The following is a 23,234-nucleotide window of genomic DNA, read 5'->3' as shown; positions in this document are numbered from 1 at the left end:
TTTTTTTATTTGTCTCCCAACAAGATTTTCTACGACGAGGTGTATTTGTTAAACCATGTAAAAATCAAGTTGCTCCGTGCCAGATTAGATTCAAAGATTAATCTGAAAATAATATTCTAAGGTTAAGCAGTTAGGGCTCAACAAATCAAGTCAATATCTGTCAAAATGTATGTACAGATCACTCCTTATCCACAATTCTGGAATAGCTTTGCTTCTGAAATAAGACCCACCAAAGCGCATTGTGTTCTTATTAGATTTCCCCAACGTGTTGAACACTTAAATCATTTTCAAATTAATTTTGGAATATAATTGGCTCTAATGAAAGGCTCAACACGTTGCAGTATGGAACTGAAATGATCTCTTACTGACAGGAGAAGCTCCTCCGTCAAAAATGTTTCAGTAATAATAAACCCTTTTATTTTAAGACACAACTAAAATGTTGAGGAAAATAAAGGTAAATACAAGTCTATGCATTTTCTTTCTGAGAAAAAGAAACAGAAATATACATGTACCAGTAATTGAAATGTTTACAGCATTTTTATGAGTAATTCAGCTGCGATCCGCTTTTTCGACACAGTGGAGGAGCTGTTTTGATTTATTGGGGGGGGGTGTCCATTCATGCTTGTCTCTGTGCATGCAGTGTGTGTGTGTGTGTGTGTGTGTGTGTGGGGGGGGGGGGGGGGGGGGGGGGGGGGGGGGGCAAGAGGGTGAATATCAGAGGGAGAGAGAGGAATGGAAAAGGAGAGAGCACAAAGCAGAAGCCAATGGTAAAACCAACAGCGGTGATTGTTGCTTGGGAGGAGAGCTGCAGGGTTGCATCTTTTATTTTATACTCCAGAGGGTAAGTCCATACATTAAAAATCTTCTTTTAATCTTTGCATTTTGGATTTTTGCTTCATTAATAGTTTAACAGGCTGCACAGCGTTTACATGATTCTACTTAGCCTTTAAGAAATATGTTGAATATAGTGAATGAATTGATGTGATTTCTGATTAGTCCATTTCTGGAGTAGCCTTTACATACTGTGCATGTGTTTTATTTGCATCTGTTTTGCTGCAGAAGCTTGAAAAATGAGCTTTATAGTGTGTGCAATAAGAATGCAACAGGTTTCTTCATTTGTATGTCCAGAGACCCTTTACTGGAACTGAAAAATGTATTTAAACCTTTCACTGTAACTGAGACTGACAGTCTATACATAAATTGTTCTACGTGTGAGTGTGAATGCATTTAAGTGCAACCTTTTTCAATTTAAATTAATACCTCTTGAGACCCAGCAATGCATTTTTGTCCTCTGTAGGTGGCAAGATTTCACAGATTTACTTCAATAAAAACACGGTCCTCTGTGAATGACATTCCATGAAAAAAATGTATCTGAAAAAAACTGTTGCATTATGCTGTTTCCAATCAATTATTTCATGTAAAAAAGACAAAACTTTTACTTTCCTGGGTCTTAGGAGGTTAAAGAATGTGTTTAGCAGTATGCAGTGCAATATTTTAATACTATTTTATGTCTCTGTGTAGTTTTCATCATGAACCTGTCAGAGCAGTTTTCATTCCTCTTCAGCTGTAACGTCAGCCCAAGTGAGACGCCACAGCTCGACATTAGTGTGACCAAAAGTGAACCGTTGACAATTGCTGTCCCTGTGACTATCTTCTACAGCATCATCTTCTTGTTTGGAGTAGGAACTGAAAAAATTTAACTGAAATTCATTTGAATTGAGAATAGAATCATTAGCCTATTTTCTCTCTGTAGTGAGTCACAGTACAGTTTGCTCTCTGCTGTAATTCCTCACAGGTCATGTTTAATGGTGTGAGTATGTTAACTCTCCTCTTGGATGCCCATATGAGAGTCAGCGCCATTCGATTCTACCTCCTCAGTCTGGTTACATCAGGTACACACACACCTTATGGATTGTTAAGATAAGATATGCCTTTATTAGTCCCACAAGGGGAAATTTCAGTTTTGTTTTGTTTTTTTTTTTTAAGATGAGATATGATATGTTAGTGATTGTTAGCAATGAATTTCAATAATTCCGTCAAAACAAAACCTTATAAATTAACTGTAAACATACAGTAGTCGCCATAATTGCAATCACAGAGATAAGATTAAATCTATATGCCTGCTTTTTCATTTTAATTTTCGTTCTGGCTTGTTTTCCAATGCTTTTGTACATATAAAAGCCAGATTAAGAGTAACATGTTACATTTTGCATAAATACTGTACATCACCACCATAGAAACTACTGATGACCTTTCACACTGACTTAATTAAAAGGACTTAAATGTCATCATTTACCTATACACTCATTAAACCATCAATTACGAGCCACTGTGCTTACCAAAAAAAAAAATGCTATTGCTCTAATTTCTATAGACAGCTACTTCATTTACATCAATTAAAATTAGCACATACTATATGGCCAATGAAATTCCAACCCTTAGTGTCAAACCTTTTTTCAGATATTCTGCAGCTGCTTACCATCCCAATTACACTGTACCGGTATTACTGGGAGAGTTATCCATGGCGTCTTGGCCAAGGAGTCTGCAAGGTCTACTTCATGATCCGCCAACTGTATTGTGCTACCACAAGCTGGGTCATCATGACTTTCACTGCTGAACGATACGCAGCTATTTGCCACACCATGTGGTCTGTGTCCAGCTTAAAGGTTAAGTGTTTGCTCTACATGAATACCATTTTCTTACACAGTACTGATTTTTTTGTGTTTCATGCACCAATGAAAAACGAAAGTGAAAACAAGCAATCATCAGTCACTCATAAGACTGAGGTGTTGTAGAGTCTAATGGCAGTGGGCATGAATGTTCTGTTATACCTGTCAGTCCTGGATGTCTGCATGGTCTGTATTTTAAACGTTACGTAAGTAAAAGCATGTACTCTCAGAAAAATGCACTTAAATCTGAAAACCAAACAGTAAAACAGCCCCTATAAATGTTTTATATAATAGGCCTATATGATGTCTTTAGATTAATTTACTACTATATTAATATATACTTAGCGCCATTAAAAAATGCACGGTCCAAACATGTGGTGTAATTACCAGAAAAAATGATTTGCTCAGGTGCCTATTTTGTATATGTTGCTCACGAGATCTACACCAAATAAGCGTATTAAGTTGATAACAGTTTGTCCACATTTCATCCTCTAATGACCAATGTTTCCCTTTTTAATATGAAGGTATCCCCAAACCAATTAATTTAATATATCTCCAAATATACATGTTATTCTGACCCATGCATTTTTATTAGCACTAAGTATATATTAAACTGCTGCAGATGTTTAATATTGAGGTTAATTTATTTCATTTACTGTTGGTAGTTTAATTTACATCTGTGCATCTTAAGATCATCATATGTTTGTTGCGTCACTGAAAGAAACTTGTGTCTCTTTTGTGTCAACTTTTCATGAGCTCATGTTGCATTTTCCAGTGAATTTCAGAGGCTTTTATATTAGATCTTATATTAGATTTGACTGTATGCTTAATACAGTGTCTACTTATAGTGATGGAAATCTTTTGATTGGTTTTAATATTGACTAAAATGTTGTGGCTTCTGCTCTCTCTCCTTTCCAACAGAAGTCTCGGCTGCCGTGCCTTGGATTAGTGTGGATCATTTCCTTGGTCTCTGCAGTACCTTTTGCTCTGGTTTATGACCATGCACGGGCCTGCATCCTTGACTACACTGCCGCCACTTATGAAGACGCTTTCCATGTCTCAACCATGTGTGAAATGGTGGAGCCAGACCCTGCACACATCTACAAAGGGGCCCTACTCTTGAGAGCTGGATTATTTTTCTTGGTAATGCCTCGGCCACAAATGCCCTACAGCTACGAACACCATGCAAACAATTTATGGATTATTTCGTATGACCTTCTCAAGGCAGCCTTATAAGAATGGAAAGTTCATAGACTGTTCCTAAATTTGTACCCAGGTGGATGATCATGTTGAAGATTTTCTACGAGTGCACTACGAAATCCCCTTTTGCAGGTAGCCCTAACGAATGCCTTAGGAACAACCTAAGAACAACACATGATGTTCATGGATTTTTTAAGATCAGGAGGCCATTCCAGAACCCCATGTTGCTACGGTGGCACAAGTAGATCACAAGAACAAATTACATTCTCTTTAGGGGCCCGTTATGGCATTCACGAGAACAGACGTGCAGAGATTTGCACAGCGTTCTTATAGTGGACGTAAGGTGTTTGTAATAGGTAGTAGTACGTCATTCGTGGAATTCTTAGAGGGGGTTATTTCTTCATTTGATGTCTTATTATGACTCCTAATTTTTATTATGTTTAACAGTGCAGGTCAGTGTTTTCCCTGCATATAATCTACAGGAATGTGTAATTCAGCACCATGGACAGCGCATGATCCTAAACACATAAAACACATACTGGTCTTTTAATCATTTGATTTGACATCACATTACTTCATATATCAATGTTCCTCAGACTTCTACCTCATTACTTTATTCTGTTACCTACGTAAAAATCACAGGAGGGTAGTAATGAGTCAGGTTTTAGGCTTGCAGAGTCTCGTACTGTCCGTAGAGGTGCCGCCTCTGTATCCATGGCTGCACCCACCAACGTCTCTGTCTTCTCTGCATCATCTTTTGCTGCTGCCTGATCAAAACAGCAGCCACAACAGCTTGATCTTCCTCTTCTTCATCTTGCAGCTGTAGCTGTGGAAGTGCCTAATCTAAATATTCTGAAAAAGCGTAAGATCTTCCTACCAAAGACTTGAGAGTGCTGTGAGTTGCACAGTGGTGCCATATGGCCACCTTATGATAAAAAAAATTGTGCAGTGGTTGTAGGTATGACATAGGAAGGTCCTAAGGCACCCTTACAAAGAACATGAGAACTCTGCATCATCGTACAACAGCAAACCATGTCATTTTCTCACAAAGGCCTCAAGTTGCTGTTGCGATTTGAACGGCAGCTGCACCAACTTTGTAAGATGGCTATAAGAAACTAATGCCCCCCCCCCCATGAATGCCTATGAACTCCAGATTTCGTAGGAACTGGGAGATTTGTGTGAACCCATCGTTCGTAAGGGCATTTGTGACCGAGGCATAAAACAAGTGGCACTCAATAGACGACCTGCATCAAATATTGTTACTAAGTCATTGTCTCCCCGATCAGGTTCCACTGGTCTCCATCTTTACACTCTACCTGCTCATTCTGCTCTATCTGAAGAGGAATGGGCATCAAAGAAGAAATATGGGTCTCACACGTCCTGTTCAAGGGGAAGGACGAGATGTCCAGTGCCATCAAAATGGAAAGTTACTTTTAAGTGAAAGGAGAGCCCTTAAACTTATGGGTGAGTTGGATAATTATTGTTATGTCCCGAAATCATGGCAGTGTAAATGTCATTGGTTTTTCTCTAATGAGGTCAAAGTATATGTTCACTTAAAACACAATGTGATTAGAATGCAACAATAGCTATGATGAGTTAAAATGTATTTCATTACCCCTGCTTTTGTCAGGACCTTGTCACAGTGTTTAGCAGATTTGGACTGATAAAGCAACATAATTACAAATTAGGTCCTATTGTTCCTTCAAAGGTCTGCACAGTCACAGCATTTTTATTATCTTAGCAGTACAAACATGCAAGTTGGATTCTATTCAGATGCACAAGAATCCATTCTGTAAGTATGCTATATGAACTTAAGAGGAACTCCATCTGATTTGATTTGAGAACAAAATTACATTAATGAGCAGATATAAAGTGATTAGTACATGTAATACTTAGTGGCATGTTGTGACATGCATAACCGATCCTTTCAGACATTAATAATAAAACCTTCCACCTGAGTCCTATGGTCTTGTCTGACACTCTTGCAGAGTGGTAGACAGGTGCCACATCAGTTCCAGGTTAAACCAGAAGAGCTCATTCTCCTGTCCAATTGACCACAAGTTGTCAATTTTTAATACTGGTAAATATATGGACAATAAATGGACAAGACAAACAGTATCTGACTCACATCCAAGTTATAAATGTTGACCCTCAAAGACCTAAACAAAAGTATCTACTTATTTTTAATTACCTCTGAACCACTAATCCTATCAATGCTGGTCAGCTTTTCATTAGCATCAGATGTGACCTATTTGGATATTCATAACGTCTGTAGTGAACATGGAAACACTCTCACCCTCCTCAACATTGATTCTCAAATAAAATCAATGTAGTTTGACAATAATAGTGGTTTTAGATGCTTATATGTTATATTCAGTTAATGGTACATTTTGTTGAAAAAGTCACTTTTGCCTCAGTTTTCTCAGTTATGGCATAATAACCTTCAAATTTACTTTTATGAACATGTACATGATCAGTTGATTAAATATGGAGGGGGGAAAAAAATACTTTTCTGCTGAACAATGCAGAGGTTAAAGTAAAAAAAATTGTGATACATCACTGAGAAAGGTTAATTGCAGAGAAAGGGTAAAAGGTTAAGTGTGAAGTTCAGTCTAATATGATAAGAAAAGTTGTCAAACATAAACTATCTCATGTGAATAAGCGTCTTTGAGTACTTAGAAAAGCGCTATATAAAACCAATGTATTATTATTATTATTATTATTATTATTATTATTATTATTATTATTATTAAGTTACAAGAGGTTTATTTTATTTTATCAGGAAAAAAGTTGTCAAGAATCAAAATCTCTTTTGCAAGAGACAGCAGCAGCAAAAGTTGCAGAAAATAGAAATCACAACCATACATCCACACTATAAATATACATAAAACACATAATAAAACCCAGTTATAAAACCATACATAAATCACTAAATTAAGAATATACCTATAAAACACCATCAATAATTCAAAAGATACTAAAAGTATACAACAATGTTCCTTAAAAGCATCTCAAAGCAGAATCTGATTCACTCAATTAGAAAAACAACTACTTCTAGACCAGTGGTTCTTAACCTTGTTGGAGGTACTGAACCCCACCACTTTCATATGCGCATTCACCGAACACTTCTTTATTAAAAAATAAAATATTATTTTTTTCAAATTCAAGACGCAGGTATATGTTTTACTGGTGCACAAAATGAACCGTGCATTAACATCACTGTGTTCAAAGAACAAAACCAATACAGTGCATGAACTCACAACAAATTACATACCTTTTCACAAAGACATGACCTTTTTTAATACTACCACACTGAAATGGTTTTAATTTTTAACCTTGTGATCACCTGCAGCCAGTGATGGCCAAGTGAGGCGTGTCATCACGAATCATATGTAGGCCGTCAGGTCAACCCGGTTTTCGTTTCATCTCACTCCGAACTTTCCGAACCATGCAATTTTGACATAAAAAAAAAAGATAATTGCATGTAGTGTATCAAAAAAAAGTTCTCGTTATACTCCTTCAGTATTTTTGTGATCATTGTTTTATTACGGCGCTAGCTTGGCTTTAGCGTAATACGATTTCTCCATCCGCAACGGTGCGTCAGTCGTCACATGATTGTAACTGACCAGTGCGGTGACCGAAAAATGTAAACAAACGCTACACATGGCTGCCTCCGTGGTTAACAGGAAGTAGCAAAAGTCATAACAACGATGTGGAAAATACTCAATTCATCGTCAGACGAGTGGAAGAGATTATAAACACTTCCGGATGTGTTGTAGTGCTATAAGCAACAACAATACACCGCGTATATTGGATGTCAATCAGAGAAAGTGTCCGAAGCCGTTTGTTTACATACACGGACCTAGCCTGACACACACACCCGACTAATGAGTCGAGTGTGTGTCTTGACCTCCGCCGAACCCCTGAGACTGACTCACCGAACCCCTAGGGTTCGATCGAACCCAGGTTAAGAACCACTGTTCTAGACGTATCCTTTTCTCATTAATTCAGAATAACTTTGAACTTTTATAATATTTACAGACTAGGTTGTTCCAGGCAGTGGGAGCAGAAAATATAAAAGCTTTCTTCCCCGGTTCTGTTCTGACTTTTGGAACATGTAGAGATAACAGTACCTGGGACCACGGTGTGATTTGTTGAGGGGGTTCAACCTCCTCTCTGGTTTTTACATCCCTACTTCTGCTCAATGAATTTCATCATCGGGGGGACAACCAACCAACTGAAATAACAGGCAGGTTGTGACTGAGTTTTCTTACACCTATACCGCTGACCTTACACAAAATTTTTACAACTTCTAACCTGTATCCACTAAAGACTTTAACTTGAGTAGCTTTTCAGTTGGTGACTTGAACTTCTACCCAAGTAATTTTTTTGGTAGGGTACCTGTACTTCTACTCAAGTGTGACTTTCCAGTACTTTATACAACACTACCAGAGACTGTAATATTAAAGTCATTCCAACAGATGTAGACCAGTAAGTATGATGGAAGCAGATCTAAAATACATTTACAAATAAAAGAATATCGGTGTTTCAGTCTACAAGTAAAAAGATCTGTCCATCCAACTCTAACGTATAAAAGACAATAATGGGTGTGAGCTTTGAGGCCTGTAATAAACTTCAGAGCACCGTGAAAAATTGTGATCTTGTTTCTCTGTGATCATTGTCAGGTGTGATTGTAGTTAGTGTACAAGGCCTGTATTAACCCATAAAGACCCACTGTTATTTTTAAAAATGAAATTTTCTCTATATTCAACCTTTCATAAGTGATTTATCACCATTTATTATAACATGAGGGCAGGTATTTTTTTTTACATTTTTCAGTGTAAATCATGTATTTTCCTATATTTAATTTACTAATCATGCAGATATTCATAAAAGCTCAGATTAAAGTTGAAGGTTATTTTATCAGAAACAGAAAACTGAAAAATGATTAATTGAACATAAACCAAGTATGTCCATCCACTGTCATTTATCAAACTCCAATCAATGTTGTAGAAGATGATAGTGTTTCCACGGTAACTACGGAGCCTCTGAACGTCTGAATGGGTCATATCTGATGACTATGAAATGATGAAAAACTGCCTTTTACACCAGTTATTTGCATGGATTGATAGGATAAGTGGATCAACAGGTATTAAACATTTTACGTCAGTAGATGGTTTTGGATGATGGTTGCTGTTTGGGTCTTTATGGGTTAAAATTATAAGTGGATAAAAACAGCAGGGTCACTTCATCGCATATTTGTTGTGCTCAGAATATCATCTGCATATTTTATGAACATTATGGTGTGAAATCATGTTTTGGAGGCTAAAGGGGTCAATATTTTCAGATCTGTCTGGTTTTCTAATAATTCTGGCCATCGCTGTATACATCTGCATCTCCGAAAGACAAAATAGCAGCTTTATCCTCTGTATCTTGCCTTTTAGGTGCAGTTGTGGTGGCCTTTTTTGTTTGCAATTTCCCAGACATTGCCTCGTCGCTGATGCAGGTCTATGTGATCGTGTGGTCCGACACCGTCCATTCCGTCTATACAGTCCTGAAGTCCTACCTGGCTCTTCCACTGTGGTACATCAACGGTGCTCTGGACCCTCTGCTCTTCTGTATCTCCTCCCATACGTTCCGTAGAGCGTGTTGGAGAACTCTGAGTAGGCTCAAGCCCCGCTGCTACTGGAAGCATGAGAGAATGTCTTGGATGCAGCGGAAGAGGTCTGGTGAAGAAGGGAGTACAACAGCTAGAGAGAGAGAACTGACGTTAAATGCCACAGAGAGAAAATGAGGGAAGAAAAGAAAAACATAGTCATCAACGAAATATATCAGAGATGGGGACAGTAATAATAGCACATTTCAACGGAGATGGAGCAACAATTACACTGAGAAATCCTGAAATACCCTTATGTTTCTAGGCCATTCCATCATTTTATTCTTACAGTGATGTGAATTCTGTAGAGTTTAAACATTAGTGGTTAAACATAGTTATCATCAAAACTATATTTACATACCATCTGTAGTTTTGCTATTGTTGAATACATTCATTTTGTCCTTTTTGAGACTCATTAACTATCTTGTAGTATTGTGATAGATTTGGAGAATTAATTCATGTCTTTATTCATATACTTTTTACTGTTTGATGTAATGTCTTTAAGGCTGTCTTTTTTAAATGTACTGGAAGCAAACTTGGACAGTGTGGTACAGTTGTGTGATACTATCTATGAAGTGATTTTAATATTAGTGTTGTTGGGGGAAAAAAAAAAAAAAAAAAAAGATTTAGGTGCTTTACTACACGGTCATGTGTCAATACTATTTTATTAACTTTTTTGAAATCTAAAACTAACATAGATGTCAGATATTTTTTATTATTACACTAAATTAGTCAGAAATCTAGTTTTTTGACAATTTGCACAAATGTGTGATGTACATTTTGGATTCTTGTTGTTTAATAACATATATGTCTATGTCTCATGATGCCTGAACATGCTTTATTTGTTCAATGAAAAAATGAGTTGCTGTTTATTAAAAAAATATATATCTATAACAATCATGTATTTTGTGGGTTATATAAATTAAGTACCCCCCATGACCCTAGAATGAATGAATGAATGTAAATTAAGTTTAGCAAGGAGAAAGATCTATGTTTTCAGAAACATTTTTGTGTTCTCGGTACGGCCCATAAGACACAGTACAATGAGTCAGCTCAGACTCACATTTATGCACTAAATATATATGTGATGATTCTCACCCTGCATCAGCTGGTTACCCATAGGTCTGAGTCAGTGTAATATTCTGATAGATAAAGTAGATATCCCATCCATTAAAAACAGTCTGAAATCAATTTTATTACTGCTATGTCTATCTATCCATCTAGCCAGTTTTGTAAGACATGCAGAATTGAATTGGGAACAGTATGTGGTATTTTCCATCTTTCAGTGCAGACAATAATTACCTCCGCCAAGGAACGGCAGAGGTTATGTTTTCATCTGGGTTTGTCTGTTAGCAAGATAACTCAAAAAGTTATGGATGGATTTTGATGAAATTTTCAGGAAATGTTGATACTGGCACGAGGAACAAGTGATTCAATTTTGGAGGTGATCGGGGGAGGGCGACTGATCTGCCTTGGCGGAGGTCTGCGCTCTCCGAGTACTTTTCTAGTTTTAAATGCAAAGCTCTCAGAGACTTGTGTTGTCATGATACTAAAATTTCTAACAGATAAATATTAATATTTAGTCCAATTTTGATACATTTCGAACATTAATGAGCACTAAAGCTATGAATGACTTTTGTCACCAATTTTTCATCAAACCTGTAAAACCCGAGTCATACTTGGGCATTTTTGGAAATTTGTCGCAACATGCACTGTGGGAAGCGGAGCTCCACGCAGCCACATTATGGCCACTGCGGCAACAAACACAGCAACAGCTTCATTGCCTCTTGCTACTGCAGCTGCGTGGAGCTCCACTTCCCACAATACATGGTGCAACAAATTTCCAAAAATCCATGACCAACTGGCTCTGTTTGTAAACAAATGGATTGTTTATGGTGGAGTACACTTGGAAATTGTTCACTGTGAGGGAAGAGATTCAGGTGCATAATCAGGGAAAGGCTTACAGATTCGTGATACTTAGGCTATGACTGTTTTACAGATTTGATGAAAAATTGGTGATGAAAGTCATATGCAGCTTTAATTACTGATCTTTAAGGGCTGTAAAAATAACTAAATTATCAAATTAACTAATCTTAGAAATTAAATAAATACTGTAGACAATGTGTATTTACAGTTCCAAATTCAGAGTTGATATTTATTGAAAAATCCAACCTTGTTGTTCCAGTCTAGTACCAACACACATGATCAATAAATCATGGGTCTTTTAAGGCTGCATAGGTGAAAGGCAGCGGATGGCTCTGTGTCTCAATTTAGATCAGCTGATATAATAATTGTTTGTAGTGTTTTTCTCATCTTTTGTTATGCCTGGTCATTAGCCCATTTTACCAGACATCTCTATGGGCCATAATGATCTATTTAACACATTAGATGGTTGCTAGGTGACTATTAAGCGATATTTCCTTTGTGCAACACATCATAATAGATAAGATGGATGCAGTGAAGATAAGATAGGCATATATGCCTATTTTTGTCTATGAGGGTAAGTACCTGTGTCATAAGGGAAAAACATGTTCCGTTACAAAGAGAATTATATATTACAGTCATAACAACCCTGTAAAAACAACAAGAAAAGCACTCAGACCTCCGCCAAGGAAGATCAGTGGGCCCCCGTGCCCCCCCCCATCCCCGATCACCACCAAAATTTAATCATTTCTTCCTTGTGCCAGTATCAACATTTCCTGAAAATTTCATGGAAATCCGTCCATAACTTTTTGAGTTATCTTGCTAACAAACAAACACACGCACGCACACAAAGCAAAGCGATCACAATACCTCCTGGTGGAGGCAATAAAGCTAAAAAAAAAAGGTGGTCGGGGACTTTTGCATGTACTGTATGTTTCACCAAACCTCGGAAATGGATGCTGGTGTGCAAATATGTTTGTCTATAGTTTGTACGCAAAATAAAAAGATGTTGCCAAAAAAAAACACTTTCAGTTTCCTTCAGTTGTGATGATGATTTCATGTATTTTTATGTTACATTGTAACAAAGAAACAGGATATTAAATATATGTGCTCATTACATCCATTTATAAACAACAAAGCTACAGGTGGTCACAAAAACTTGACAATGAATATTGGTAAATTAATGTGTTTTTGTCTGCAGCAATTATGAAAAAAAAAAAAAAAAAAAAACATTGCTAAAGAAAAATTCCCAGCTTTCTTCAGTTGTGGGGCACATATTATCTGTAATTTCATGATGAATATTAACAAAGCGCATTAGAATATAACACCACTGCGAAAAAAAAAAAAAAAAGGCAAAGTTGAAGGTGGCCCAACAGTTTTTCACAATACTGTATGCTTTGTAAAAACTTGTAAACGGATGTTGGCGAGTAAAATTGTTTTCAAATGCAGTGACAAGGGAAAAAAATAACTTCCTGCTTCTACCAGAGTCTTTGACATATATCAGAGTTGCAACACTTCCATAGACTCCTGCTGTAAAAAATGGCGGACAAAATATGAACCTACTTCCGGGTTCTGGAGGGGCCGATAGTTCCTACACTGAGTGTAATGCCGTTGAAACACATTAATTTCTATTGCAGCTGATCAAGTTAATAAGATATCATCATTTTTCAAATTATGGAGTGTATTTCCTGTATTAGCAGACATTTATGTTGTAAATTCTGTTTTCTTTAGTATGTGTTAGCATTTGTATAAATTTGTATCTTAAACAACTGTTATGTTAGATTTTCAGCTGTAGCCCTATAGTTAGTGAGCTTGATTTGGCCAGCTGTTGAGATTTAACCATAAATTATGGAGCTTTTAAGACAAGGTAACGTTATTAAAAATGTTGTTTTCAGTGGATTTTATTTTAGTTGTTCTGCTGAACCTGGTGGTGTTTGGTTAGAGAAGTAACAGATTAGAGAAGTAACAGAAAAGTGTCAAAATTATTTTTGTCATTCAACCGGCCCAAAATCCAGATTAACATGAGCCGGCCCATTGGGAATCCTCCTGACTCTCCTGATTAGCCACTCCACCAAGGTTATAATAGTTTGGGATTTTTCATTATAGTTTAGTTTTATTTAGTTTTGACTTTTTTTTTCTTTAATTCAGTTACTTTTAATTAGTTTTAGAGCAGGTTTGCTAGTTTTTATTAGTTTTTATTTTTCTCCTAAATGCTTAGTTTTAATTTAGTTTTAGTTTTTTAATTCTTTATCTTCTTCACCATCATATTCAGATAAATCCCATACAGGACTTTGCTGCTTTCTCCCAGCTTTAGTCTCCATGTTTCCAGGTAGAGTGGGGACCAGAAGACGACTCTAAACCACAAGTGACGACAACTGATGCACCGTTAAGATATCATATGGTGCTGCTAGCTAAAATTGCTAGAGCGAAATAAATCTATTTCATATCAATCCCACATTTACAGAGACGAAAACCAAGGGAATTTTATCCATAATTTTTATACGTTTTAGTTAGTTTTGTAAGCACACAATATAGTTTCAGTTAGTTATCGTTTTTTTTTCTTTTAATTATAGTTTTTATTTATTTCAGTTAACGAAAATGTTTTTTCAATTCTAGTTGTCATTTTGTTAGTTTTTGTTAACGATAATAACCTTGCACTCCACCATTGAAAACCACTCATGTAAGTAGCCTAACCAAGCTAACACTAACCTTACCCCCCCAAATTTAAGTTTTCGAAGCGATAAATGCACTCCGTTCAGTGTCAACCCCACAACTCAAATGTATAGCACACAAAACAGTACATACAGTAGTGACACAACGGTTGTGTGTGGTTTAGTTTCAGATTTACCATGTTCACGGCTGTTTCTTCCATTGAGTAACATGAGAACGCCTAGTTTGTTTGGACCTATTCAGGCTTACATGAACCACGTGATCACCGGAGCGGCGACATCAAAGCCCAAAGTAACTCTCTTTATAGGGTTCCGCTTCTACCAGTTAAGAGGGACGTATATTCTGGCCAATCAGACTGCGGGGGGCGGGACTAAAGGGAAAACAGCGGAAGATTCAAAACGAAGATGGCGGCTGAAAAAGATCCTCAAAACAATCACAAACTGGACAGACGGTACAGAATGTATTAATTCTGTAGTTAAATTGTCAAATTACCGATGCCATAGTGTATACGATTCTCGGTAGACTTTATAAATAACTCATCTTCATAATTCAGTCTTCACTTGTATCATATTTTCAGGCTGATTAGCGTTAGCGAAAGTTGCTAACTTAATTTAGCAATAGCTTGACATCTTAAATCCAGCTAACTTTAGATATTACAGTTTTTTTGCTTTTGCGTTGAAGTCAAACCATCTCCAGCGCCCTCAAAAGTGTTTTCTTTCTTTTGTAACAGGTCTACAAAATGCAGCGTTTTTAACTGTCAGGAAAAGTCAGACTCGAGCCAGCCAGTTATCTTCAACCCAGATTTCTTCGTGGAAAGGCTGAGACATGAGTATCCACAGGCCTTCGTGGATTTGGTGCTTAGTAATATCACTCGACTCATCGATCTACCAGGAGATGAGTTTTCTCAGCTCAGCGGAGAAGCTGAGCCAAGGGTGCCTTCTTCCAGCGGCTTTCTTCGTTCCTTCAACTTCCTGAAACGAAAAGGTTAGTTGGTGTCAAGTCTGCTCATACGTTTTTTGTATGAAGTGGCTACAGATAGGGAACTGCACACAAATACCCAGAGGCTAGGAGTATGGAAACATGACTACGGCGGTTAAACAGCTTTCCGCAGCTATGAGGAGTTTAATCGGGTTAGGGTTAGGGCAGTTCCGTATTTTTAGAAAAACGCATTCTCTGTACGGAATTTGTGCTTTATGATTATGAGTAGAAATCGTTCTTATTCATACGGAATTTACGGGACATCTGACACTAATCAGCCAATCAGAAGCCTGGCGTATTCCTAGCCATAGCCTTTTTTGTATTAGAAAAGGTGACTAAAACCGATTTCTAATAATTGTTCTATTTTGTCAAGTGATGGGGATTGTTTTAGGAAAATTCCTGGGAATATAATATACCCCATTCACTGCTTAATCAGTCTCATGCAGACTTTGACAAGCCAACACTGCAGGTTATGAAAAATGAGGAGTTGTGTCAGTCCCTTTACACCTCAAAACACTGATTATCTATTTAGATATATTCAGGTAGTCTTATACAACAATATTCATCTGAATCTTAAAGTTTAAGACTTTTTGTCGGAAGGAGCAACTAATTTTATGAGTGATCAGATATTTTTATTATCTTTTTATGAATGATCAGATGTTACAGTATTAACCTTATACATTTATTCTCCTTCCATGGTGTAAATCCACTTGAATTGAGGCTAAAGGTTAACTTGCGTATACACATAGACACACACACACACACACACACAGATTTCTAATGTGCCATTTGATGCCTTTCAGAAAAAGGAGTGATTTTTGGTGCAACCTTAACGGAGGAAGGAATAGCGCAGATCTATCAGCTCATTGAATACCTGAGTAAAAGTGAGTACTGCATATATTGTGTGCATACATAAGCAGTTTGGTGCTACACATTCCTAAAACTCTTGTGTCATGTAAACATTTTCATTGATTATTTGACCTATTTTCCAATACATTTGTTAATTTTGCTTGATGAATTGATTAAATGAGGTTGTTAAAGAGTTGGATTTGCTATGCATGAAAGCCAGCATCCTAACTCTAAATGTTTCTACTTTAACTTAGTTGGAGAGCAGTGAATTACCATTAGGTCATGGCTTATTTTTAGAAGGTAATGATGTCACTTGCTAAAAGTGGACACGGGGAGCAAATAGTCAATAATTCATCTGAAAGCACTTTGCTCCTGCAGTATCCCTCCTTCAATTTCATTCACTGCGTCATATGCCTCACTCCTCTGCCTTTGTCTTCCTGTGTGTCCTTCACATTGTATTCACTTGCCTTTCTCTACTTACCCTCCTCCTCTCCACCTTTCCATCATCCTGTCCCAGACCTTCACGTGGAGGGGTTATTCCGTGTACCAGGCCACAGCTTAAGGCAGACAGCCCTAAGAGAGATGCTAAACTCTGGGGCAGAGATTGATCTAGAAACAGGCGACTTCCACCCCAATGATGCAGCCACACTGCTTAAAGTCTTTCTAGGAGAACTGCCTGAGCCACTGCTGACTCACCGACACTATCATGCTCACCTAAAGATTGGAGGTACTGACCAACTCACACAAATGATGCATTAAACAAGAAAAATATTCAAATAAGTAAAACTAAGAGAATTATGATGAACTCTTACTCTTTTCTTATAATTTTCTTATTCTTTGTGTCTAGAGTTGAGTCGCTTTGACGAGAAGGGAAATAAGACAAACATGCCTGATAAGGAACGTCAGATAGAGGCATTTCAGCTGCTGTTCATGCTGCTCCCACCACCCAATCGCAGCCTGTTGAAGTTGCTGTTGGACTTGCTTTATCACACTGCTCGTAATCAACACGTTAACAAGATGTCTGCTCTCAATCTTGCTACAATGTTTGCACCACACATCATCTGGCCCAAAAATGTAAGGATCATTGTTGTTGTTGAGTACTGTTTTTCTGGAAATGGATTGGATGAAGTGATTACCCATCATGCCTAGTGTCTACAGTACAAGCCTGTGATCTGGGGTTGCTTCAGTTGTCAGGGCTAGATTCAGCAACTTTATGTATCCAAAAAATGAGCTCTGCTGACTGCCTGAATTTCCCATCAATGGATTTTTTCCCCTTCCTGATGGAAAGAGCATATTCCAATATGACAATACCAGGCTGCATCCGACTCAAATTGTTAGAGTGGTTCCAGGAGCATCAGGCATTATTTTTTACACAAGGATTGAACACCACAGAGCCTAGACACTCTCCCCACTGAGAATCTTTCAGATGTGATGGAGGGGATTTTACATTGTAGTTTAACTCGCTGCATCTCTGGATGGAAACAGATGTTGTGACATTTATTTTGACGTTCCTTAAGCATTGTGTGCCATAATTGATCTCATGGTGAATATGTCTAAGTTATTCTTTCCTGGCTGGTCAGCATATGTTACAACTTTTTGTTTACAAATGAATGCATTATAAAAACATTAATTTTAATTTAATTTGGAATACTTTATATTATCTTTTCAGGTAATGGCAAGTGACTTGCAGGGAAACATTGATAAACTGAATAATGGTGTAGCGTTCCTCATCAGGTACTCACAAAAGTTGTTCAAGGTAAGAAGCCTTACAGTCTGTTTCTTTAAAGGTTACCTTTATACTGTGTCTGCACAGTGACTTATTTTAAAACTCTAAATGATCAAATCTGATTTCTGTGTTCTTGGGGTCCTTGTTATGACAGAAGTAATAGTGATTCTATATACTGAATGTGTAATGTCATATTATGGTTTTCTGGTAATATATAAAAAAAGTCATACCGCATGCTGGTGCCTTATTCTAGTGATGTTTTCCTCTGGTTTTATGACTGTGGTGTTTTGTTTTTTTTTGTTTTTTTTTTTTTCTTTCATGGTGCCCCTTTTATGAGAAGTGGTCTTGTTGCCAACGCTACAAGAAACACAAATGGGGTCAAGACCGTGCCTAATTTACAAGTGAATAGGAAATAATAAGGCCATTTGCTTTTCATTGTGTGTGCAATCAACAATGCTAACTCATGTTTACCTGCATGTATTTCAGAATAAAAATATGTGGATGTTTTGCGTTTGTATGCTGTAAATGTTAGATTTGTAAGGCATGAGAACATTTTAATACAATAGGTATTTTGTTGACAGTGAGGTATGATTCCACAGTAGGCTGCACTAAATTGATTCTTCACAACAGCCTTGAAATGGAGGGTTTAATGTGTTTACTTTCATTGAAGGCTCCTGCATATATCAAAGAATATGCCCGCTTATACTTCACAGGATCAAAAACACTCCAGTCAAATGTGAGTAACTGTCTTTTGTATTTCTTAAAAAAAAATAGTACTAACCATCTCAGTTTGTTTTGAAAGCAATTTAAACCACTTACTGTAGATAGTGAACACTCCTGTTGATTAGTAAAAAGTGACTCGGCTAAACATGTTTTTTTTTTTTTGTGTGTGAATATGAATTTTATATAAAGTTGTCATTTTGGTCCACTCGCCATCTCAATATGTATTCAGGTGTTTTGTTTGACATTTGTAGGATGACCTGACACTCTGTGCTGGGGCTAAAAATGGACCTGTAGCTGGAGTCACAATTGACTCCCTTCCTTCTCCTATGAGAAAAATTGGAGGTGAGGTCAACAACACCTGTAGTATGAACTCCGATGAAACTCCCAGTTATACTGAAGCTGCTCTCAAAGAGCTGTTCCAGCAGGTCACCAACATGCCAGAGTCCGCCAAAAAGAAAAAACTCATCAAACAGGTATTAAAGGACAAATATATATGTACTTAGACTATTTACAACCCTGTGTCTGTGGTAAATGTTTTGTCTGTATTTGTTTCCAGTTTGAAAAGCAGCCTTTACTGACACCTTCAGCTGATTCTCGAACACCGTTCAGCAGGAGACACTGGCGTTCACGCTCTTTGGGTGGAATCATCAAGGTATGAGGACAGTCCTTCTGTCAAGTGATCACTTTTACTCATTCACCCAAAGGCACACTGTGTTTTTAAATCAGTACTGTACTATAGAGCAACGGCAAGATTAATAGTATGACACATTTGTTTATGATTCTTACTTATGGGGTAAGGCTACTGTCAAAATATTTGTGTGCATGAGATAGAAATGCATGCATACTGGTCTATAGTTGTGCAAAAAATCAAAAATTTGTAAACTCTTGAATGTGTTCAGTCATACATAAAATGTAGTGTGTGTATTTTATCCATCAGAATACAAATTAATAAGTTTTGACAACAAGAATTACAAACAACATGCAACTTTATGATTGCACTTTCTCCATTACGAATACAAACTAACCACCGTGACTCTACTGTCAAAAATGTCACCACTTCACAGGCATTATTTATTGAGCAGAGATGCATCGATTCCACAGATAGCGAACAATGTACAAATGGTTTGATTTTACCTGATCTCATTCTCTGACTTCACCAACCATCTCAAATTGATATATCTTCTGTCCAATAAATAAGGCCTGTGAAGTGGTGATGTATTTTTGACAGTAGTCACATTGGTGAATTCATATTTGTGATGGAGAAAGCACAATTGTGAAGTTGCATTACGTGTTTGTAATTCTTGATGTCAAAACTTTTTCAGTCCTATTCTGACAGATAAAAGGCACACAATACATTTTATGTACGATTGAACTCATTGAAGAGTTTACAAATATTTATTTTTTGTACAACTATAGACTAATATGCATGCATATCTGTCTTATGCACACAAATATTTTGACAGCAACCTTACCCCATACAGCTGTGTCTCTTAAATGATGCCCTTTCAAGCAGAGGGGTAATTTGATATTATTAATGCAGGACTCTTACTGGCTTAAGACATGCATTCAACACATAAGGTTACTTTTAATTCACATTAATAAGCACACAGCTGAGTTGAAGGAACACTTCACTTTTCCATAGTGGCATGGAACGATGTAACAGCACAGTTTCATTAGAGACACTGCAAGGAAACAGTTCATATACAGACTGACTGGTAACAAATATTTTCTTTTAAGCTGGCAAAGACTTTTAGGTTCATAAGGTCTCAAAGTTTAAGTAAACTGAAATGGGGGGGGGGGGGGCGGGGGGCACACCCTCCTCCTGCAGCTCTGTCCTCTCTGTTTTAAGCGTAGGCTGGTCATGCCACTGTGGAAAAGTGAAGACAGGTTGTCAAAACACCACTGAGCCAGTGCAGCAGAGCTCATTGACTCTTGACAGCAGATGGTCATTGCAGCAATTTATTCCCCACTTTCTTACTTTCTCTTCAAAAAGATGTGTAATTAGGCAAAAATTTCTCAGAGTTGACATCTTCTGAAAAAAGGAACAAGAGGAACATGAGTCTAGTTTAAACTTGCCCCACCAATGGGCATCATGCAGTAGAATGCCCTCTGATACCAAGAAAATATTGCGTTCTAAAGCGTTAAGGTAACCAGTTCTCCCAGTAACTGTTTTTCTTTCAAAATTCAGAGAAAGGTGTTGGGAAGCCAAATATTAACAGAGAAAGAAAACAGACTGCAAAATCCTCTGCCGCATGGTTCATTGGATGGCCAGAGAAGTGAAAACAAGATCTGTAAAGGCGTAAGTATGGCAACATATCACACGTCACATCATACATATTTTATGATATTGTTTAAGAAATTGCAGTCTGTTGTATCAAAACTTACTCAAGAAAACAACATCTGCATCAGGTGATTAGTTGCTAATGATAAACAGTGGATTGTGATGGAGATGTACAGGGAAGGAAGTATTCTGAAGTGGTTATTGTCTGAGAGAATGGCACATGTCCTCCTTTGATGGTGGTAAAGTAGTTTCCCCCCGTGGCTGTGCTGTGGTAGTTTTCCTTTTCTGCATGAGCCATCTGACTCTGGTTCACCACTCAACAATTCTTACACTGCTAATAATGCTTGATGTGTTTGGATGAAAGGACTAAAACTCCCCTAATCATTTTGTTCCTTTTTCCTATTTCTTACAGGATTGAACTGCCTGTAAGAGCTGGCTCCTCACTGCTACAGAATCATCAGTTGAATACATTGAGGCTGTTGAAGAATCCTCTTAGGTGTCCACAGTAGGAAACGATGTAATTCACTGAGCAGCTGTTTTGTTGTACATCTTTCTGTTCATTTTTCTCCAGCAAAAGAAGAATTTTATTGATTAGTTGACCACCGAAGAAAGTGCCAGCATTTTTTACCGAAATCTAGTCTTCTATTATTGGACTTTAGAGTTCAATGCAATCTAGTGCTCAGTCATTCATATTTCCTATGTTGTTAAATCTTACATCACTTTGTGATTGCAAATACTCATATATATATATATATATATATATATGTACACACCAGGAAATGAGCATTTCCCTTAACCACCACTTGAACCATTGACATTTAATTTTAAAGCCTCATATTTATTTTTTCCCTTAGTCTTCTGAATGTCTTGAAGTGACTGACATTAGATGTTTTGAAGGAAATGTGAAATACAAGGGTTTTTTTTATTTTATTCCAATCTTAAATTGACTGAGTTACAGTAAATACAGTAAGGTGACAGCAGCAAATACAGACTTTTATTGGAAATTTGAAGATGTGCCTTAGATGAATACATTTTAAGTTACTGTATGTTACATTTATTATTTAACATAAGATGCTTTTTTTATGAACGACCCAAATAGCTTTAAGAATATGCAATTTTTTCTATGATTTATCAATCAATTGGCATTCGTTGTCAGTAAAATTATAGAAAAGGAAGAATACAAAGCAAAAGTCTCGATGTCCAGCCCAGATTATTATATATATTTATACATATGTTCTTTGTCTTACTTTAGCTCAAGTCTTGAGTAACACTGTGATGCTTTAAACTACTGTTATTCTAAACTACATGTTTTTTGCTTTATGTATTCTAGTATTTCTCAGGCGAGTTTTGATTCTTATGCAACATTGTATACATGCATCTGCATCTTTCTAGTTCCTCAGCTTTTTAGTGCAATTTTGATATATGATTTTATGGCCTTTTTTATTTAAATGGATAGTTCTTTACAAATGAAAATGAGTTTATTGCTGTCTTCATTTGTGGTTGTTAACCCAGTGATTTTTAGACCACTACCACTGTAAATACCTCCTTGTGTTTTTTTCAGTCTTTCAGGAGCAGTATGTTTTTCAGTGGCCTCTGTCAAAGCTGTTACAATTTAAGCATCTTCTACTGCTGCTCAGTCAACATAACAGACTGTGTTGACTGATGATACTTGATGTGACTGTGAAGCTATGCAACCCTCTGCAATTAAAACACATCAAGCAGCACTGCTCTTGAGATTTGTCTTTTCATGTCATTCAATCGTTGTTTACCCTGCACTTCTCAAACAAATCAATCAATCTGAAAGAGCTTTTCAAATGACTAATGAAAGATAACACAAGCAACAATACAATTAAACAACTTAAACAAACACTTGGACCACAGTAGAATGTTGACATAATAAAATGATAACTAAATTAATTCAGTTAATAATCCCCTTTATAAAATGATAAAACTATTAAGCCAGACTGAATATGTACAAAAAAATATCCAGACAGAAAATGATGGATTCTGGTTGAACAATTGAATTTTGCTGGCAATTTTTTTTATTCCTTTAAACTGCAAAAAGAGGACCCAGAAGATCTGAGGGCCTTTCTGTTTCTTAAACCAGAGACATATTTGAGAAACAATCTTGTGTAAAAGCATTAAATAGCCAAGAGGTTGCCTTGTAATACCTTTAAAATAATTGTAGACTGTCCTGATAACAGGGTATTTGATATTGATTTTTGTTGGTTCCTTCCCGGTCTCGTGTTGTGGAATTGTCATTGTCTGCAGCAACATGAGTCTGTTCTAATTGTGGCCACAAGGTGACACTGTTGAGCTGCAAATAGTTATAGCACCCGATACACTGTGTACCCCTATACATGCAGTTTATACAGCGCTAGCAGTTAGGGCTTCTCCATTTCAAAGAAGTCTTTCTATAACGGGTTCTATAAATCATGTGTTATGGTTTCTGTACATAAGTCACCTTGTAATATTTTGTTTCAGCTGTAATACTATAAATTCACCCTTTTTCCAAACATGAAAACTATGCAAACTGTCATAAACTTGTAAAAGTCTCTG

General features: G+C 37.0%; 2 protein-coding genes across 2 annotated transcripts; both read left to right on the top strand.

Moving 5' to 3' along the window:
- The first annotated feature begins 769 nt into the window (after nucleotides 1-769).
- Nucleotides 770-9,663, top strand: LOC115434594 (pyrokinin-1 receptor-like). Its single transcript, XM_030156630.1, has 7 exons — nucleotides 770-841; nucleotides 1,522-1,679; nucleotides 1,796-1,892; nucleotides 2,461-2,666; nucleotides 3,591-3,812; nucleotides 5,156-5,333; nucleotides 9,314-9,663. The coding sequence occupies exons 2-7, from the start codon at nucleotides 1,530-1,532 to the stop codon at nucleotides 9,661-9,663; spliced, it is 1,203 nt and encodes a 400-aa protein (XP_030012490.1). The 5' UTR covers nucleotides 770-841; nucleotides 1,522-1,529.
- Nucleotides 9,664-14,503: 4,840 nt separating this feature from the next.
- Nucleotides 14,504-22,399, top strand: LOC115433739 (rho GTPase-activating protein 19-like). Its single transcript, XM_030155203.1, has 11 exons — nucleotides 14,504-14,569; nucleotides 14,849-15,102; nucleotides 15,900-15,980; nucleotides 16,463-16,672; nucleotides 16,793-17,019; nucleotides 17,615-17,701; nucleotides 18,342-18,407; nucleotides 18,646-18,867; nucleotides 18,951-19,046; nucleotides 20,583-20,693; nucleotides 21,088-22,399. Exons 1-11 carry the CDS (start codon nucleotides 14,523-14,525, stop codon nucleotides 21,091-21,093), a joined length of 1,407 nt encoding a protein of 468 aa, XP_030011063.1. The 5' UTR covers nucleotides 14,504-14,522; the 3' UTR covers nucleotides 21,094-22,399.
- Nucleotides 22,400-23,234: the final 835 nt, after the last annotated feature.

This window comes from Sphaeramia orbicularis, chromosome 15 (assembly GCF_902148855.1).
Source record: "Sphaeramia orbicularis chromosome 15, fSphaOr1.1, whole genome shotgun sequence".
In the NCBI taxonomy this organism is placed as follows: domain Eukaryota; kingdom Metazoa; phylum Chordata; class Actinopteri; order Kurtiformes; family Apogonidae; genus Sphaeramia; species Sphaeramia orbicularis.
This window is presented reverse-complemented; position numbering and strand designations above follow the sequence as displayed.

Coding starts and splice junctions, on each gene's coding strand:
- LOC115434594 (XM_030156630.1), top strand. CDS start 1,530: ATGAACCTGTCAGAGCAGTTTTCATTCCTCTTCAGCTGTAACGTCAGC. Junction 1,893..2,460: donor CCTCAGTCTGGTTACATCAG/GTACACACACAC, acceptor ACCTTTTTTCAG/ATATTCTGCAGCTGCTTACC. Junction 3,813..5,155: donor GAGCTGGATTATTTTTCTTG/GTAATGCCTCGG, acceptor CTCCCCGATCAG/GTTCCACTGGTCTCCATCTT.
- LOC115433739 (XM_030155203.1), top strand. CDS start 14,523: ATGGCGGCTGAAAAAGATCCTCAAAACAATCACAAACTGGACAGACG. Junction 14,570..14,848: donor AATCACAAACTGGACAGACG/GTACAGAATGTA, acceptor CTTTTGTAACAG/GTCTACAAAATGCAGCGTTT. Junction 18,868..18,950: donor AGAAAAAACTCATCAAACAG/GTATTAAAGGAC, acceptor ATTTGTTTCCAG/TTTGAAAAGCAGCCTTTACT.